Source organism: Erpetoichthys calabaricus, chromosome 7 (assembly GCF_900747795.2).
Source record: "Erpetoichthys calabaricus chromosome 7, fErpCal1.3, whole genome shotgun sequence".
Lineage (NCBI taxonomy): Eukaryota > Metazoa > Chordata > Cladistia > Polypteriformes > Polypteridae > Erpetoichthys > Erpetoichthys calabaricus.
In genome coordinates this window covers 40,645,944-40,667,301 of record NC_041400.2, presented here as the reverse complement: position 1 = coordinate 40,667,301, position 21,358 = coordinate 40,645,944, and the positions used below count along the sequence as shown (strand labels likewise).

The 21,358-nt window shown below is 35.1% G+C and overlaps 1 protein-coding gene across 2 annotated transcripts in view; it reads left to right on the top strand.

Annotated features, from left to right (window-relative positions):
- snx30 (sorting nexin family member 30) overlaps positions 1–19,855 on the top strand; it is a 76,919-nt gene extending 57,064 nt beyond the window's left edge. For both annotated transcript variants that reach the window (XM_028804807.2, XM_028804806.2), the window contains exons 3-9: positions 285–395; positions 3,533–3,691; positions 6,175–6,370; positions 9,498–9,700; positions 11,769–11,855; positions 13,491–13,643; positions 16,289–19,855. In XM_028804807.2, the coding sequence (XP_028660640.1) occupies positions 285–395; positions 3,533–3,691; positions 6,175–6,370; positions 9,498–9,700; positions 11,769–11,855; positions 13,491–13,643; positions 16,289–16,363 (984 nt within the window). In that variant the 3' untranslated portion in view covers positions 16,364–19,855. The remainder of the gene's footprint in view (positions 1–284; positions 396–3,532; positions 3,692–6,174; positions 6,371–9,497; positions 9,701–11,768; positions 11,856–13,490; positions 13,644–16,288) is intronic.
- The last annotated feature ends 1,503 nt before the right edge of the window (positions 19,856–21,358 follow it).

Below are 21,358 nucleotides of genomic sequence, written 5' to 3'. Positions count from 1 at the left end.
CTTTATACTAACCTTGATAAAGCGGGTTGAAATGCAAACCTTGCCTGAAGCAGATATTAGTGGTGTGTTATTGTCAAAGACATACTTCAGTGTGTTCTGCTCAAATCAATATTCTTAAAATCACTTGTTACATACCAGGTATATTCAAGAGCATTGAGACTCAGTGTTTTAAGCTACCTTTCAAAGAGTAACTGTTGCATCCTGATCAACTATACTTTTAGAAGTCCAGTATTTTTATTTTGGATTATGATTGGTAAATCTTTTTTTTTTTTTTTCCCCCCTAGACTACGAGGGCAGAGTTTGATTTGCCCGAGTACTCAGTTCGGCGGCGTTACCAGGATTTTGACTGGTTGAGAAATAAGCTAGAGGAGACTCAGCCAACACATCTGATCCCAGTAAGTATGGGTTCAAAATAAACTATTTTATGTATAAATAGGTAAGTGTAATCTTTTTAATGTTGAGGTTTAGATACCAAATGATGAAACATAAGATATATGAAATGTAAGGGCACCACAATTAGTACCTCTTTTTTTGATGTTGCATACAGATATTTTTGACACAAACATGACATTCAGCCTAGTATTTAGTCATGTGGATATTCAAATGTCCTGTAAGTATTTCCATAATCTGCACAACTCGTATTTCTACTTATTACATGAAGGCACAGTTCTCTGTAAAGAAGTATTTCTCTCCATTAACCCCCTAATAATCCTCCATCCTTGCCCCTATTCTTTCTGAACTAATTTTAAAGTAGCAACTGGCATCTACCTTAGTTTGTCTTATCTGAAAACTTCAATGCCTTGTTAGTCTAGATGGTCTAGATCAGTGGTTTTCAATCTTGTTCCTGGGGACACACTGTGGCTACAGGTTTTTGTTCCAACCAGCTTCTGTTTTTAATTGGACTACTAGCCTAATAAAGTGATCTGTTATTACCCAGTTTCTGTGTTTTGGAGTCACAAAACTAAGTAATAACATATATAAAAAAATATACTAAGCAGTTATATGCAAAATTGTATTTTTTACTTTTTAACAATATTTTCATCCTGATTTTCATTTTTGTTTTCCAGGTTTTCTGGTTATTTAATCCATTATTTACTTATTACTGGGTCTGACACTAAAGTAGTTGTAGCCTTTCATCATTCAGTGTTGTTTTCCCAGGTGTCTGTTCTGCTTCTTTTTAATTAGGATACAACGAAAGACGCACACTACACAGAAAAAGGTCAAAACAATAGAAAAAAAGAGTTAAGCATTTAAAGATACTGTAAAAATTGACATACTTCTAAATATTTTATAAATGTAAAAATCATACTTTTCTGAGTGTAGAATAAGAGAAGAGAAAAAAGAACAGCTAATTAAGTGACATCAATTTTTATCACTGATTTTGAATCCAGTTGGAACAAAAGCCAGCAGCCACAGAGGGTCCCCAGGAATGAGTTTGAGAACCCCTGGTTTAGATGCTTTTCTCTTGACTTTCTCCATCACTGCTAGTGTCTTTTTTCATAATATGCAGACCATAGATCCACTCTGATTTGTCTTTGTTCTGATTTTTTGTTATAAGTTCATCAAATTTAACTTCTTTTAATTTGTACTCCTACAAATTGTGGAGTTTCACCTAACATCGTATTAATCTTCATAATCTCTTCTGTGTATTTTGATTGTGAATAATAATCAGTCTTTCTCAAAAAGCACAGCCTAACCTAGAATCTCAGAGAATCTTCTGACCCTAGCTAGAATAGCATGAATTTGTTACATGTTTGCCCAAGTCTAAGCTTTGTCCACATTCTTTTTTATTAATTTGGTAAATTTAAAGCTGCTTTTCCAAAAGAAATAGGAATTAGATGGAACCAGGTTAAGCTTGTAGTTTTTGCTCTGTACATAAAATTTGTTGTGACCTAGGAATGCGTCAGTTGGACCAAGATCTTTATGGCCACTATTAGTTTCAGTTTGTACTCTCATTAGAATAATTGTGACTACAATACCCCATTCAACCCAACCAGCTTATCAAGCCTAAGAAGGTTGATGAGCATTTGAGAAACCTGAACTCAGTACATAATTATTCAACATGTTCTCTTTTAAGTTGTGTATTTTTGTTTTGCATAATTTTTTATGCAAAATGGATTAACAAGAATAATGGACCATGTATTTACTGTAAGTACTTATTGACTGTGGAAAATGTACTCCATACTGAATTATATTTTTATAGGTGAAAATTTCAATTTTTTGATAATCTATACATTTTATAAACAATGAATAGAGTTCACTTCAGATTCTAAAAACAGATTAAACAAACTGCAATAATGTGTCTTATTAAAGTTGTTAACAGTTCTTCACTAATCTATGCCTGGTGCTCTCAAATGCTGCCTTTTCCAGGCTGATTATGAGCTTGATGGATGCTAGGCTAACTGACCTATATATACTGTACATGTAATATATACATGTAGCTTATCATTGCCATCTTTGTCCATGTCCTTTATATGAATTAAATAAAACCTAGCCAGTATTGATTCCTGATATATCCCAATTCTATCATAAGATTATCCAGGATGCTCTCAAATGCTGCCTTTTCCATGTTGATTACAAGCTTGATGGATGCTGGTCTAACTGACCTATATATACACATGTAATTCATTTTATTTTTATCAGCGGAAGGCAGCATCCAGAAAAGGAAACATAAAACTATTTCCTATTTTTCACAGATAAAGACTCCGTCTCTGAGACTACATTGTGCTATATTTGCAATAAGAAGCAGGTTGTTTTTGCATTCTTGCATGATATGGTGCTGACTTCATTACTGCTCAGATAATTGTCAGTGCGGATTTGGCCCGTTGCTCCTAGTGTTTGTATTGATTTACTCTGACTATTGCAATTTCCTTCCACATTCTAAAAACATGTTAATGTTAATTGAATGCTTTAAATTGATGCAATATGAAATAGGTCAAGGTATGAACATTCTACCATGGATGATTTATGTCTTAATTTTGATGCTGTCAAAATAGGCTTTAGATATATGTACCACTGATAATGGAAAAGAGTAATTCAGAAAAGGGATGGATATTGCATAGACAGCATGGGTAGATAATAATCATTGAAGAGCTTTAAAAAATTGGACCATATTTGTATCCTACACAGAATAAGATTATTAAACTCTTTGAATTATGGAAATCATGAAAATACATCTAGGACCTTCACAGACATTAGGCCCAAAGGTTCTGGCACAAAGTCACCTATCATACAATAATCAGAACATCACCTTTTTCTCATGAGTTTCTGTTAAATAATTTGGAAACCAGTGTGCAAATTGTGTGATGTGTAATGACCTAACATGTCCACTAGGGTGAGAACATCCTTGTACTTCACACTACTACACATTCAAGACAGATTATGGTGAGCTCCACAAATCCAACTAGCAGATGTGGAGTCAGAAACTGGAGGAATAATAATTAAGTTAATAATTGATAATAGACATTAGGTTAATGTTGAAAAGATTCTAGTTTTCAGTTAAGCATGTTATTTCTTTGTTATAAATTTGCAGCCACTACCTGAAAAGTTTGTTGTGAAAGGAGTTGTGGATAGGTTTTCTGAAGAATTTGTGGAGACTCGACGGAAAGCACTTGACAAGTTTTTGAAGAGAATAGCTGACCATCCTGTCTTGTCTTTTAATGACCATTTTAATGTCTTTCTTTCAGCAAAGGTAAGATAAAAATTAAATGCAATTTTATGTAGAAGACAGTGAAAACAAGTTAAAATTATTTATAACTGTGAATTTGTGAAGCACACTGTGCATGACCTTTCCTAAAAATGCTACAGTGGAACCTTGGTTCATGACCATAATTCGTTCCAAAACTCTGGTCGTAACCTGATTTGGTCGTGAACCGAAGCAATTTCCCCCATAGGATTGTTCCAGACCGTACGAACTGTATGTAAATATTTTTTTTTTTTTAGGTTTTTAAGCACAAATGTAGTTAATTATACCATAAAATGCACAGGGTAATAGTAAACTAAATGTAAAAACATTGAATAACACTGAGAAAACCTTGAACAACAGAGAAAACTAACCCTGCAAGAGTTCGCACTATAGCGCTACGAACCGCTCACTAAAAACACTTTTTTAATGAGTTTTAAGTACAGGGAAAACAATGAACATTTGAATCCGTATTTTAATAAACCACCAAGAAAAGTAACATTGCAACAATGCACGCTACGAACCGATCACTGTAAACAGAAGTGAAAACAAAAACTACCCTGGTGTATTCTTTAACTGCCTTGTCTGCCTTATGAGTCCAGCCCCCTCTCTCTCTCTCTCACTCGCTTGCTCGCTGTGTGTGTGTCTCTCACGCGCCTGTGTGTGTGTCTTTCTCTCGTGCGCCTGTGTGCGTGTGTCTGGCTCGCTCGCTCTCTCTCTCTCTCTCTCTGCACAGGGAGAGACTGAACACGTGCGGAAATCATCGGCGCGCACAAACTGAAAGGGAAATTGGCTTGTTCGTATACCGAGTGTGTGGTCGTGAACAGATGCAAAAGTTTGGCAAACTTTTTGGTCGTAAACCGATTTGTACGTGTTCAGAGACGTTCGTGAACCAAGGTTCCACTGTACTTATATTATTTTTGTTAACATATATTGAGATCAAAGTATTTTACATTAGAAATGTTATTTGTAGAGAATTGCTGCTGACGTACTCTTTGGTGAATTTTCTACACTTGAAACAGTGAATTTAATTTTGCAATATACAGTATGATCAATTGAATCCCTCTAAGTGGTTTTTGAAAAGTTTTGCTTAAAAGTAATTGTTTTGATAAAATGTATTTATTAAAAAATTGTGCTTAAAATCTAAATATTTTTAAAGTCTTGATTAGTCAACCAGCATACACAATTAAAGACGCATGTATTTCTTGATTGTCAAATAAACATCCATCCATCCATCCATCCATTTTCCAACCCGCTGAATCCGAACACAGGGTCACGGGGGTCTGCTGGAGCCAATCCCAGCCAACACAGGGCACAAGGCAGGAAACAATCCTGGGCAGGGTGCCAACCCACCGCAGGTCAAATAAACATTATTGACCAAAAAGATTCTGACTGGCTCGGCTGTGAGTCAAGAATATTTGTTTATTGGAAACCCTCAGTTACACCAATGTGGATCAGCTTCACCACTGACCTGTATTACTTCATCGGTAATCTACTCTTTTGAAGAGTGGCGATCTTGTTTAGTCTTTTCTTGTTCTGGGTCACTTCCCGTAGGAAATGACCCAGTGATTTCCCAGAACCTAAACAGTAGGTCGTATGATTTCCTTAAACAACCATGATTTAAAGTGAATAGGTTAGATGTTTTTTGTGTCCTCCTCTAAATCCATTGATGTTGAGATATTTGGAGCAATAGTTGACCAAGAAAAAGAAAGATCATTTATAAAGGAGTCTGTTAACACAATTATTAATACCTGCTGGTGAATATCATCAGAGCTATCAATGGAGGCAGTTTGATCAAAATGCTGTGTTAGTGTAAGAGTTCTGTGAATGCTTATGAAAATAATGTGATTCCTAAACTTCTCCATTTATATGTGAGTGTAGTAGAGGAGGTTTGATATAAAAGATGTGCACCTTCACCTCTGACTCAAACCTTAAACCAACAAGCAGTCTCTTTCAAGCTTTGTCACTAAGTGTTGTGCTTTAGTCAGTCTCAGTTACATCCATCACGTTAACACTACTAATGACTTTTATGGGTGCATTTGAGGTAAGCACATACTTCAGCAATCGTGAGCATGAGGCAGAACTTAATACTATTGGGACATTTTGACTAGTTGTGATGATCAGAATAAACCATACTTCATTTTATGCATTTTCATAATTGGAATTGCATGTCATTGTAGAGTTCTTGATTTGTGAAATCAAGACTACAAAAAAAGTTTTTGGACAATTTTGAAGAATTTAGGTTAGGTTAAAGTCAATTGAATTCTTTAATCTTTAAATTCACTCATTTAAAAGCCATGTGCTAATGCTTTGTGCTGTAATTTATTCACTTCTATTTATTCTTATATGGCAGAGAAGGATATCTTTGATGTTCTGATTGCTTTCTCTCTTAGTGACTTGTCTTTTTGTGTCATCTTTGCTATGTATACTTTGCATATTGTTTTGCATACTACTTAGTGATCGACTTTTTTATATTTTTTATTTTCTTTCAGGATCTAAGTTCCTACAAAAAGCAAGGTTTGGCTTTGCTGTCTAAAATGGGGGAATCTGTGAAGTATGTGACAGGGGGTTATAAACTTAGATGTAGACCCGTGGAATTTGCTGCAATGGGAGAATACCTCGACACTTTTGTTTTGAAATTGGGGACCATTGACAGAATTGCACAGAGGATCATTAAAGAGCAAGCAGGTCTGTAGCTCACATTTAAGTTGAGGTAGACATGTTTGCATGACCACTTTTTGAATGTCAGTTGTGTTTACTTGCTGCTTGGATTTATAATTTCTAAAAACGGGAAAAGAGTAATAAATACAGCCTCACCTATTAAGGACCTTTCAGATCTGTTTAATTACACTGTGCTCACAGTGGTCTTTATAAAAATGTTGATGCCTTTGATAAAGATCAACAAGCAAGATGTAATAAAATAAACGGTAAATGCAGGAGGCTATGTTTTATGTTTCAAAAAGCCCTATTTTTCAATGTTTATTAAAGGTAGAGAAGACATTGGGGAGGCTAGGGATCTGCACTGGCAATCAGAAGGTTGCCGGTTCGAATCCCGTAAATGCCAATAGGGACTCTGCTCTGTTGGGCCCTTGAGCAAGGCCCTTAACCTGCAATTGCGGAGCGCTTTGAGTAGAGAGAAAAGCGCTATATAAATGCAAAGAATTCTATTCTCCCATTGTTAGCTCCTGTTGTGCGTGTGCTCTCTATAATGAGATGCATGGCCTTACCTAATCCCTGTGACAGTTTTTAAGTGTTGAATGCGAGTGCCCCTGTCCTCTTTAGGTACTGAACTGAAGAGTAGCATCATACATACATACATATTAAATAGATGCCAATTGATGAGACTCTCCAGTCACCACTACTGGCTTATTCTTTCATGTATGGACCTTACAGAACTTCTTCCATGTTATGTGCTAGGCCTATGCCCTTTCCACCCCAGCTGATGTGAGCGCCTTATGACAGGAATACACCTATTTTTAAGAAACAGAGAGCTGCACTCTTTGTTTAACAACATTGCTTTGAAATAATTGTTTAATAATAAACACTCTTCTTTTTATTGTATAAAATATCCATAAAGTTTTACTTACTATTTCACTTTTTGTTCATATTATCATGAGTGGCAACACTACATTCACTTTATGCGAATGTGTAATAAATTTGGAAAGTAATATTGCTTTAAGGAAAGTAATGCAACAACTGTCAATTTGTAGTAACTTCCCACACAATGGCATCAACTTCAAAGTCAACTTCCTTCATAGGTTGTAAAATTCAAATAGTATAACCTTCCTGCTTACTTTTTGTTTTTATACATTTCTCTCCCTTTCAGTATCTCATGTATGATATATTGAAAAAACTTATACTGGCTCAGCCTTATTCATTATACTAGCTGAGCTATTCATTCATGATGTTTTGATTACTATTTCAAAACTATAGAAGAATAAACCACATTTGATTTCATTTATTAAATAAATACTTTTTCCTCTTCATAATGCATATTGATATTTATAGAAATACCACCGTTTAATTGAAATAATAAATATACTGTTATTTATACAAAAGTCATCTTGGGTGAATAAACATCGAATGGCAAGCAATTGTGTCTTCATAAACATTTTTTATTGTATATCATAAAGACCTTTTTTAAAATCACTCATGTGCAAGCAACATAAAGCTGCACAGAAAAGAAGCAGTCTATCCTTAAATCAGTGTCTGCAATTTTCAGTGTATAACTTTGTGATTTGTTTATGTTCATAGCAAAGAAGACACAAATATGAAATTGCAGACTTTTAAAAGACAACGTAAAATTATTGAGAATCCAAGGTATTATTGAGGGTGAAAGTGATTCGACCTGTTCCATCACCTATTTATATTTCAGCCTGTATTATGTGGCTGTGAAAAGTTGTATCTTTCAATGTATGGTTTCAAATGATTGTTTCACTGTTCTTGGTTTTTCAGAATCCCACATCAAATAATTTGTTTAATCAGCAGATCTTGGATTTAAATTTGTTCTCTTTTTAGAAGACATGTTATTTAAAAATTAATAAAAAAAAGAAATAAAAGTAGAAAAACATACTGACTTAATTCCATAGAACAGGGGTGGGCAAATTCATTCCTGGAGGGCCGCAGTGGCTGCAGGTTTTTGTTCCAACCCAATTGCTTAATAAGAAGCACTTATTGCTCTAGAAACACTTCTGCTTCATTTTAGTTATCTCCCTCGTTAAGATTATGAACCCTTATTGCTTATTTAAGTCTTAAACAGCTGCATTCGTGGTTTTTAATTGCTCCTTATTAGCAATAAGATGCAAATGACAAAACAAACCAGCAGTTATCCATTTTGCTTGTTACCCTTTACACCTGTGTGTATTTATCGTGCACTATTTGGTCTAATTAAATACTTGGAAGGAAAGAGAAGAGAAAAAAGTGAAGGATTGAGAATTACCCATCCATTTTACTTCATTTTACCCATCCAAATACTTCAAAGTATTTGGATGATATCCTTAGAATGGAAAAAAAAAATCTAGGATATGAGAATGACTTGACATGGCAGAGTTAAAAGCACTAACAAGCCATGAAATGTAATTATTGGCAAGTATTGTTTTCTAATTAAGCAACTGGGTTGGAACAAAAACCTGCAGCCACTGCGGCCCTCCAGGAATGAATTTGCCCACTCCTGCCATAGAACATGAATGGCTAGATCTGATGGGATGTATCCTCAATGAAAATGTTTAACTGTTGAAGTTTGTGAGTTTTGCCCCGGGGAGGAACTGTGGTAATAGAGACACTGCTTTTTTTTTTTTTTTTTTTTTTTTTTTTAATATAGCAGATCTACCTTTAATTTATCCATAGTCTTTTACAACAACCTGTTCAGTCTGTTTGCATGCATTGTTGATTTGGGACTGAAAATGTAAGAAAATAATGTTTCATGCATCTAACTTTCTCAAAAAAGTCAACCCCAAACTGTAGACTTGGAACAGAAAGAATTAGTCTACCTGTATACTGAGACCAAGATGAATATACAGTATTTACCAAGTTTCACGTAAATCAATTGAGCCATTGCCAAGTGACATTCGGACATACAGAAATTCTTAACTCTGCTTTTATAGATTACATTTTCTTAGTTAGGAATCTCATAAAACATGTTTAATGTAACAACAGTGTGAAAATTATTTTCACATACAGGTGATTGAGATTTAATGCTAAAATTTCAAATTAAAATATTGTGCTTAATATATAGATAAAAATGGACTCATAAGCTAAACAAGAAAATTAAATAAATTATCTCCTAATGCTCCATGGTTTCATGTATCCCCTGCAGAGTACTTGGTGGAGCTCCGAGAGTATGGTCCTATATACTTGAGTTGGGCAAATGCAGAGGATGATGAACTGCAGAAGCCCCTTGAAGGTGTAGCAGGATGTGTATCCAGCTGTTCTACAGCATTGGAAGAGCTTACTGAGGATATGAGTGAAGATTTTCTACCAGTACTCCGGGAATATGTTCTTTATATAGAGTCCATGAAGGTATGAGGATACTGCTTGATCACATACAGCAAATAAACAAAGGAAGCACATTAGTCTATGATTTTTTTTTTTTTTAAGTATTATTATTATTTTGACAGGTGGAATGTGTATCCACTCAAACATTTGTGACGCCTCTTAGATTTCAATATTTCTTTCAGGCTTTTAGAGCAGAGATTATACTAACATGAATTAAAGGACTTAAGTTGAACATTTAGTTACATCTACACAGTGCTGGACCTCTAGAATCTTTTACCATACTATTCTATACCTGTGTCACCTGGCCATTTACAATAATATGTATTCTGTCTGTCTGTAACAGAGCTTTGAACACTCGGTTTGATGTTATTGGCAAACCATCCATAAAATGTGTTTGACACCACCCATATAGTACAATTTGTATTTGCTAAATACCACTGTTGAAAAACTAGATGCAGAGGAAGGTACTGTGCTGAACTATCAGGTTTAGCCGCTCTGTTAATTTTGTTTTCTACTCTAATCACAACTGATTCTCACTTTTGACACATTTTAGTATTTGTCGTTTATCCCAATTTGCAAAGATCTTGTTATATTGCCTTTCTAACTGAAGATGTTTTGAAAAGACTAAGAATGTTAGGAAATTAAAATGAATGTTCAAAAGTCACAATAATCACTGTTAGTGGTTGCAAAAAAAAGACATAACATTCATTGACTAACTGAATTGACCCTTCTTTTTTCCTTAATAATTTTTGATATCCTGTTGTGTAATGCACTCATAGATTATATTTTATGTGCAAGTCTGAAGTTATTGTGATGAATGGTGCCAATTTTTGCGTTATGTTTTGCAGCAAAGAATTCATTGCCATGCCACTTGGTTGACAACAGCACTTGGTTTTTTTTTTCTGAATAAGACTTTTGTGCTTATGTTATATAAATTACCTGTAAAATTACAACATAAAAGGTTTTAACTGTGAAATTGTCTTGTATTTCTGTAGAATTATAAACAAACTATTCAAGTGCTGTGTTTTTATTTAAAAAGCAAAAACTAGCATGATTGTTTTGTTAATATTGTGGTTAGAGTGTGTTTAAATTTTTAATTTGGATTTCCTCTGTTCAGTCATTTGGCTGCAGACCCTACTGTGTCTGCTCCAGCTACAGGACCCTGTGATGCCATTCAGTGTCCTGCAGCTGGAGGTTCGCTTGAAAATTAGCCGTTTTAATAGGTCCCTAAGACAAAAGCATTGGTTTACTGGATACACGTACTGTATGTGTACGTAGATACTGAGCATACATAAAGAAGTGTAAACACATTTCATGGATAAAATGTAATGTTCTAAATTTATGAGTTCAATCACAAAAGAGAGTTTACTATTTCTCAGTTTGCAGTCAAGTGCCACAACATGCACCTTTATCTAACAGTGGCAAACTGCCCCTCCATACCCCTGGAAGGCTAATATCCCTAACTGCATTTTCTTGTTGATATGGTACATTGGAAATGCTTCATAAAGCAGCAAATGCCTGCTTGGCATTAAAATAGAGCTACTTTTTCACTATGCTCTGTCATGTAGCACAGTTAATAATAATAATAATTCATTACATTTATATAGCGCTTTTCTCAGTACTCAAAGCGCTATCCACACAGGGAGGAACCGGGAAGCAAACCCTCAATCTTCCACAGTCTCCTTACTGCAAAGCAGCAGCACTACCACTGCGTCACCTGTGAGGACTTAGGATATCTGATCATCCTTCCTATTGTTGCACTGTCACCTTGTTACCCATCAAAGATGATTCTTATCTTCTGTTTTGGGCAGACACAGAGGGGTCTGCCACTGGAGGTCTAAAACCTGACTGTATTGCTTTTATTACACTCTTCATAGATGCAATTTCAAGCTATTTTACGCAGACATTTCAAAACCATACTGTTTAGTACCATACCATACTATTTAGAGGCGACAGACGTTATGAGTGTGTTGGCTTTTTAAAGATTTAATCAAAATTAGAAATGTTAGCTATGATAAAGAATGTGTATCACACAGACCAATGTATGTGCAATGCTTTCCTAACCACATTTTATTTCTTTTACATATTATAGAATGTTTTGAAGAAACGAGACCAAGTGCAAGCAGAATATGAAGCAAAGCTAGAAGCTGCTGCCTTAAAAAGAGAGGAGAGGCAAGCAGTAAGTGGAGCAATAATAGTAAAGAACACTTCTGCTTTCTTTATAATTCAATTATTTTTGTCCATAATTGCTCATTTTTTATGTATGTGTCATTCAAACTACTGTATATAAACATTTTCATTTTTTAAAGTTGAATTATAATCAAGGAAACACATCATTCTTAAAAGTGCTTAGTTTAATTCAAGGCTGCACAAAACCAGGCCTGATCCTGGCAACATTGGACATAAGACAGGAAACAGCTGTGGATGAGATACCAGCCCATCACAGGGTACACAGTCACATACATTCCCCCACAGTCACACAGAGTGGAGTTGGAATAGCCAGTAAGCCTAATACATGCATCTTTTGGATGTTGGATGAAAACCAGAATACCGATAAAAAAATAAACTTGGACCTCTGAAGGAAATACAAACTCCATACAGATTACAACCAAGTACAGTATTTGAACTCAGGATGCTAGATCTGTGTTATTATGTAGGATCCATCATCAAAGAATGTTGCAATGTCTGTCACTTTCTATGCTCTTGGAATAGCATTTTGTGCCAGTGTACTTCTAGAAGCTTGCATAAAGTTAAAGTGCAGGAAAAGGTGATTATAACCAGTAACTAGTCCTGTTCTGTTATATATAAACTTAAGAGATGCTATAGGCAGTTTTGAGGATAATGGTCTAAGATTAGTATTTTTAGAAGTAACCTAAGGTTTTATCTGCTTAATACACATATTGCTGGTATTTTTTATTTATTTTTTTTAAATACTACAGTAGAGCCCCGTTAATCCATACGGGACATGCTAAGGTGTTTTGGCAACTAGATGCTTCCACCTCCCAATGATAGCACTTACAGTTGGCTGTGACAGATCTTGCAGAACAGAAATTTCATACACTGATTTGTGGAAAAGGTGGTATTGTATGACAGTGCCATGTTTAAAGTCACTGAGCTCTTCAGTACAACCCATTCTACTGTCAATTGAAATTGAATGGTTTTGAACTTGATTTAATGCACCTGCTAATAATGGATGTGGCCATAACATCTGAACCAAGTAATTTAGATGGTTGTCCACATACCTTTTGGAATATAGTGCATGTTAGGCTGACTAGTTCGTGAGTACATTCAGTAGTGTAGTGAGGAGAAATTACCGTAGAATCTATAGCCAGGACCCAGTCCTGTCAGGCCTCCCCTTTCAACTCCATCATACCAGGATGTTACACAATAATACACATTCCCAAATGTGAATCCTGTAATGGTTTTCAGGCTGTCTCATAAAAAATATTTTCACAAGTTTTTACTTATAGTTGAAATCATGACTTCTTCAAAAAAAGGATGTGTTTACTTCTCTATTTCTCCAAAAAAAGAGACTCCGCTAAAATTTCACTAGATTCATCTTTAAAATCAGATTGCAGTTGATGTCTACCCTATGACACTTGTAACAGTGTTTCATACCTCAAATGATCATAACAAAACAATACGCTCTGATAAACCCCATGCCTTTCTACTTTGTTAACGTGGACTTTCTAGCAGAGATATTTTCCGGTTATTGCTTTTTTTAATGCCTTTAACCGTTTAATAGAAGTAGTTCTTTTTTTTTTATTATTTCTTGCCAAATTCTCTTTTTATAGACAACATATCATGTTTCTAGGTGCCTACAGATGTGGAGAAGTGCCAAGATCGAGTTGAATGCTTCAATGCTGACCTAAAAGCTGACTGGGACAGATGGCAAAACAACAAGAGACAAGATTTCAGGCAACTGCTCATTGGAATGGCTGACAAAAACATACAGTATTACGAAAAGGTATTTATAGCAGCATAATTTGTTAAAATTAACATTGTTCCCCAGAACCAGATAGCTCTGTAATATTTGGCGTTTGGCATTAATATTTTAAGTCTAAAATTTTGACAGCAAAAGAAAATGTCACCCCATTATAAACAGCAAATTAGTTTCTATGTCTATTGGAGCTTCTGAGCTGAAATACTGGAGTGAAATGAAAAATATTTTTTTTCCCCATTTTTCATACCCTCTTGTATCAATATCAAAAATTTCCACAGTTCATATTCCTTTGTTATCATGTCTGAAAGCAATCCATTTGTTTAATAATGCTATTACAACTAAATGATTTTGTTTTAAATTATTTCTGGACTCAATGTTTGAAACATTCATTAACTGCAGGCATTTTATTTGGTTATTGGGAAGAATGAGCATTTAACTAAAGATGTTATTTTGGCATTAAAATGATTGAATTGACTGCTTTATGTTCCAGAAACTGAAAAAAGTGCATTTTCCAATTGCCGGAATGTCAAAAAATCAGATCTTTTTAAAATTAACATTTTAATTGGTACTGCTTAATTGCAGGGTGCCCTGAAATGTTGCACAGATTTTTCTGTCCAAAAAGTACAAAAACACCTGGAAGACAGATTTTACACAAATAAAGATTATATCACTTCAGTGAACCGGTTAACTTTCATCTGGCAAAGGTCTGGACAGGAGCATTTTATTAGTACAGTAGCATCTTTTTGTTGAATGCTGGTAGTAGTGACGCACATACAGAGTGCAGTCAAATTCTTATTTGCATGTCTAACCAACATGCAACACGTTACCACTCTACAACTCCATAATAAAGAAGAATATGCATAAAATGTTATTTTATTTAATAGAAAGTGCAAAGTATCTCATCTAATGTACAGTGCCTATAAAAAGTATTTACCCTTTGGAAGTTTTCACATTTATTGTTACTCAACACTAAATCACAGTGCTTTTTTGACACTGATTAACAAAATTAGACTCTTTAAGGCCAAAGTAAAAGTAGACCTCTAAATTAATTCCAAATATAAAGAACAAAATTGGTTGCATAAGTGTTCAACCCCTTTAATGTGACACACGTAAATCTTCACTGTTGCAGCCAATTAGTTTCAGAGTCACATAATTAGTTCAATGGAGATCACCTGGGGTTTCAGTTGATTGTTGTATGCATTCACCTTATCTGGAAGGTCCAACTGGTGCCAAATGTGCATCATGGCCTAATCTACACAATGAAGACAAAAGAACACTCCAAACAACACTGTGTAAAGGTGCTTGAAAAGTCAGGGGATGAAGACAAGAAAATATTCAAGTCACTGAGTATTCTTTGAAGTCCAGTTAACTCAATCATTAAGAACTGGAAAAGTATGACACAGCTGTAACTAAGTCTGCCTATAGCAGGCCATCCACAAAAGTTGTGATAGTGCAAGAAGACAACTAGTGAAGGATGCTACCAAGAGACCTATGAGAACTCTGAAGGAGTTACAGTGGCTGAGATTGGAGTGGCTCTGCATATAACAAGTGGTGCCCATGTACTTCACTAATCACAGCTTTAGAAGAGTATCAAACTGAAAGCCGCTGTTAAAAACAACTCACCTGAAATTTAAGTTAAGAGTTTTCCAGAAAATACATGGTAGATTTTGAGGTCAACTGGAAGAAATTAATAGACCACAATTGAGGTTTATGGCCATCAGATTAAGCGTCATGTTACACCGCACATTATCAAAAGCACACCATCCTCGCCGTAAAGCATCATGGTTATAGCATCATGCTGAAGGAATGCCTCTTTGATGCCCTGGAAGGCTTGTGTGAGAGAAAGAGAGATAGTGAGAGTGTAAAATAAATGCTGAAAAATACAGGAATATCTGTAAAAAAATTGATGTATTAAACAAGAAACCTGCTTCTTCAGAGAAGACTTCTTTTCCAGTAAGACAACAACCCTAAGCATAAAGCCAAAACTGCGCATGAAGGGCTTATAAACAGCAATGTTAATGTCCTGTAGTGATCAGCTTAAAGTCCAGATCTCCATTCAATTGAGAATGTGTGACTAGACTTGAAAAAGGCTGTTCACGCATAATCCCCATGTAGCCTGCCATAGTTTAAGCAGTTCTGTAAAAAAGAATGGGGGAAAAAATGTTAGAGACCAAATGTGCAAAGCAGATAGAGACCAGTGCACACAGACCCAGGGCTCAAATGGCTGCCAATTGTCCATCTAATACTGACTTAAATGGGGTTAATACTTACACACTCAATTATTTTGTGTTTTATATTTGTATTTGATTTAGACCACGTTGCAAAGATGTTTTCATTTTGACATGAAAACGTGTTTTTCTGTTGATCACTGTTGTCATGAAAGCCAAGTTAAATCCACTGTAATTCAATGTTGTATAGTATTAAAATGTGAAAACTTCCAATGCGGTGAATATTTTAAATTATGTTTTACAGCATTTACTTAAGGTGTAATGATGCTCAATTTTTTGGTTTTCTTATACGATACTTAAACACTTATTTGCATTTCTATTTACGCCCGGCTTAACCTAGTTGACCATTTCATGCAGTCTGTGCCTACAATGGTAACAAGGATATTCAAAGCAGGTTTGCCAAGTTTATGTATCCAGTCCTCTTTCTGCTTAAATTTGCAGTGCCTTGCATCGTGGGAATCCATCATTCCACTATTACAAGATAAACCAGATGCCAAAGGAGAAAGTCATTCATAGTTGCAGCTTGAATGTCCGTACTGAGCGCTTACCACAGTGTGCACTGCTTCTCTGGTCTGTGAAGAAGTACACTGTTTGTGTGAAAAGCACTCCTGGGTTACTTCAGCTTAGAATGAGCCCATCATAGACTTTTTCAAGATGATGTGTGATATATATTTTTTTTTTCTTAAAATGTACTCAGATTTGTAAAAAAAAAAAAAAAAAAAAAAAAAGAAAGAAAGAAAAAAGCTCTCTGTCTCCAGGTCATTCCTTTGGCAGTGTGCAGTGCTTTATATGTTTGTGTAAATATGAGGACTGTGCTATTATTGTTATTATTGCTATTATTATTTTTTTAAACTCTTCCCAAGAATCCACCTCAGGGTTCCGCGGTTTTAGTTGATTGGTGGGATAGTAAATATTTTGGTTAAAAAAAAAAAAAAAAACAACCGGTAGGTTTTTTTTCTTGAACACTTGGCATGTAAAATTTCCTGTGAAGTCTACGTAAAAATATCCATGTATAGAAACCAAAAGAGTAATGGACAGATGGAACTGTATGATCCCTCTCTTTTGAGACACAGCATGTATCCAAAGTTTCTTTTCTTCTAATCTTGTTAGGAATGGAGTAAAATACAGAAATTTGAGTACTGTGTTGCTCAGTTGAGGTACTGAAACTGGCACCAGAATGTGTATCAAAAGCCTACTTTATCATCTGTTGTAATGACCAAAAGCAGAATTACTGGAGCCCAGTGCCAATGATCTGCTCAGCTAACAGTTCCAATTTGATTATGTAGCACAATTACTTCACTCACCTCTAATAAAGTAAACCTACTGCATGCAGATTAGAAGCAGAAATGTCCAAGTCCTTCCTATATTTTTTACCATTTTTGCACGTTTTCAAATGAATGTCCTTAAAGGAGATGCTCTTTGTGCCTTTGAGAAGTTGGTGCTTTAAATAAATTTGAAAACTTATCAAATGTGGGCTAATTGGTCACATGTGAATTTCCATGGTAAAGACATAATTTGATTTAAACTGTGATTGGGACAGACATTAAGTATTTCTGTGGTTGTCTCAACATTGAACCGTGAAGTGAACCTGCTGCTACTTGTTCTTACAGTTTTGTTTACACAGGATTTGATTTATAGCGTATCTACTGCAAAGGGAACAAGAACAATGAGATGATATTTGCCACTTAAATGTACGTCATTAGGTAATCCCCACTGCAAAGTAAATGATACATCAATAACGATATGTTTAGTAGTTTATTTATAAGCTATAATTTGTATTGCCCTTCAAATACAAATTTTCAAATAATGATACTAAATGTCAGTCACTTCTGTGGTGGTTCTTTTCATTGTGAGCCTCCACATCATCTTCACATGTATGGCTGCAAAATTTGTGACTCCCAGTCTTAGCGGCGTTGTGGGGCTGCTTTGAATAAGCTCAGTATTTGATTCCATTTATGAAGACTTTTTGTAAAGATTTTCAACGCAAAAGAAACAAACGTTTTTAAAAATTGTTAAGAAATATGGAGAGACTATTTTTCTTGCCATGTGTAGATTCCTTTTATTTATACCCATTTAAAGTTTTTTTCCATGCAAAATTAACTTTTATAAGAAGCCAGTATGTTTACTGATTTTTTTAAATCGACAGTTTAACAGCACACGTGTAAGACCTTCTGGATGAAGTTTAGCTTTCTCAACTGGCACCTGCTTTCTTGCTAGTTTTTGTTATCAGAAATGAACGTGGGGATTTTTTAAAAATAAAATGACACAATTTAAAGAAAATAACACTTTAGCATCCTTCCTTTTGGTGTTATCCATTCAGGATTCAGTCTTTAAAGCTGTTTATACTGTACAGTACTTAAAATATTTTGATAGCTTTAACTCAAGAAAACACTGGCATTAAAGGAAAACAAAAATCTAAAATTTTAATTCAGATGTATCCCTGGTCATAAAAACTGTGCAATGGTTTAAGTGTGTTTTGATTTTGATTTTTTTCCTTCGTTTTTGAATAAACAATTTTAATGTTCGGTATGGTTATAGTTGTGTCACTTACACCAGTACTAAGGACATAATCGCCATTTTTCTGGCTTGTCTATAGAGTATTGTTATGTTTCACATTTTCCTCCTCCTGAAAAGTACTTTCAGTATCTTCCTTAAATAGTGTGGGTTATGGTTTGTAGCTAGGATATCGAGAAGCTGATTTGGTCAATTTAGCGGAGCGTTAGGATAATCCAGAAGCAGATTTTATTATCCTAAGGGAAAAGTTCACAAAGGGTTGCCTCGTCCATATTTCAATTTATTTTCGGCTAACACCCATCAAAGAAAATTAAGGCATAGCTGGCATGATATATGGTGGCTTTCTGTAAGCGCATAGCAAGACTGATTGAGCACTGAAATTTTGCTGCATTTGAATTTCTTTGGTTATTCTGTTCATACACATATCGCTTAAGAAGGCCTTTGGTAGTGCACTAAACTTGAAAATGCTAGTTCTTTATGATACCATAAGACACTAATTCCTACGACATTTAATAGGCAGCCTGATTTACCCAGTCAATCAAATCAAATGATATAAGAGTACTAGATGACTGCTATTATCAGTTGGATGTAATGTCATATTTTGTTCCTTCCTTTCTAATGGACGAAAATTACTTATGTTCATACTCTATATTTAAGGGAAAGTCCTCATATTTCTTTTGTCCATCATTGCTGATGTTGCTACTGAAAATGACTTTAAAAAGCAAATGCTGCAGAACTGTTTTTGATTTGTTGTTGTTGTCCATATTTGTTTCACATTTGACCTTATGACTTATTTCAAGAAAAGGCAATTTGTATTGAATATGGCTGGTCTTGAACTATTGGTAATCAACTGATTGGCTCCACTCCAAATTCGAAAATCAGAAAGGTGCCTGGACACTCTGTCTTGAATTGAGACTTTATCCAGTCATAACTAGGCAGTTCTGAATGGTGCTGGCTGCAGTGTTGCTGCCCTCTAATGTCCCCATTCCTGTACTCAAACACTGAATGCATGTTGTGTCCTTGGTAACATTAAGTGTGCAATGTCAGGTTGTCGCATTAAAATGTTGAATGGGTACCTCAGTATTCGACTAAACCTAAGTTTTTCTAAGAAATCTGGAGTTCAGACTTTTAAGTTTATTCCATATGCGCAAATTAAATCAATTGTTTTCTAAAAATGTATGTTAATTATTCCTAGTACTGATGTAATATAACTAGAACCTGCAGTTTGTATCATAAGCAAAAATCAATTATGGGAATTTCTCTATGCATTTTATGTGGCAGAGTTTAGTGCACCATTCATTCATTTTGTTTTCCTTTGTAAATGCCTTCACCATGTGGGTGGCCTAGTTGTAATGTTCAGTCCGAGGACCTTTTCATGTTTACCACACAGTGCATGGTGCCAGCTCTTGTACTGAAACAGCTAGTTTGTAATTAATACAGATGAATGCAGATTTCTCATTTCATTTATGAATGAATAAAAGAGAATGTTTATTATTGAGTGGTTCATCATTTACAACATTTTCTCTGTGTAAATTATTTTCAGTGAAATTCTGCATGAGTAATCAGGAAAAACGAATATCTTGTCATTTTTATAGGCAACATCAGTTAATCATAGGAATATGATGGCAAGTTCTGTGCATGAAAAAGATGAAATCAAGGAATAAAGTCTTTGCCAAAGAATGGATGCACATTTTTAGGTATATGCATTTTAAAATGCAGTATTCTTGATATAGTATCCCACATTCATTTCGTCCGAATCACTTAGAAATAAGGCAGATCTCCTTAAAATGAAAATCATGGGGCCAGGATCTAAACATAAAAACAAAAGCCTTAAAACTTACGGAATACCTCCATTTTTTAAGTCAAGAATATTATCAAGTATTGATCTACATCTTCAGATTGCACACATAATTGCACAATAGTGTATTCATGTCATTTTAGAAGAAAAAAAAAATTTGTGATATTTGGCCATTTTCAAAGGAGGCCGACTGTGCATTTCACCTTGGTGATTGTCCACCTAGCAACTTTTTAGAATCCGGGACATGGAGAAGTAAACCTAAGAGGTGGATTGAAAATGAATGTCAAGGCCCAGATGTGAATTGCTGTGTCTATAGTGAGTGTTGTAGACAACTAGATATTAATAATAATGACTGAAAAAACACCACAGTCGTGATCATTCACTGTCTGTCACTATGAGTGATAATAATGACTAGAAGTAGATTTACACCTGCCACAAATCACAACTTGGAGCTACCTCATCATATTAAAAAACAATGAAACATACTAATTAGTTTTCTCACTCAAAAATTCCCTCACTTCTTTTATTACCACATGCGCTATAAATTTGATAATTGGTTTGTGGTGCTTCAATCTGATTCATCATGGTTTGGCTCTAGAGAAATAATCTGCTTCTCTAATTTTCTCATAACTTTTTTTTATCGTGTGCACATGACACACCATACTATGTATTGGTTAGCACTGAGAACTTAGTGTGCAGGACACTGGACTGTTTCAAAAAAAATCTAAGGCATTTATTAAAAATGCCATGTAATCAGTACAGTTCAGATTTATTGTTACGTGTACAAAGTGTAATGACTCTTATGTGCACCCTTCACCAACACACACCACTCTGCCACTTGGCGCAAGTCTCCCGCCATAGGCCATGTAAAATAACAACAGAATGTAATATGCAAGAAGTAGCTAATGCAAAGTGGAAATGTGTGCAGTGGTATGACAGGTCCACCTTTCAACTTGTTTTTGGAGAAAATGGACACCCTGTTCTTTGGGCCAATAAGGAAAGGATTATGCTGATTGTTACCAATGCCAAATTCAAAAGCCAGCAATTGTCATGGCATGGAGGTGTGTTAGTACCCATGCACTAACAAAGCTTCAAAATCTTACTTAACCAATAACTACTTCTGCAGCAATAAAGAACTCTTAATTAACAGAAACCTGCAGCCCACTGCTGCTCGAGGGCCGAACTTGGGAGCCCCTGAC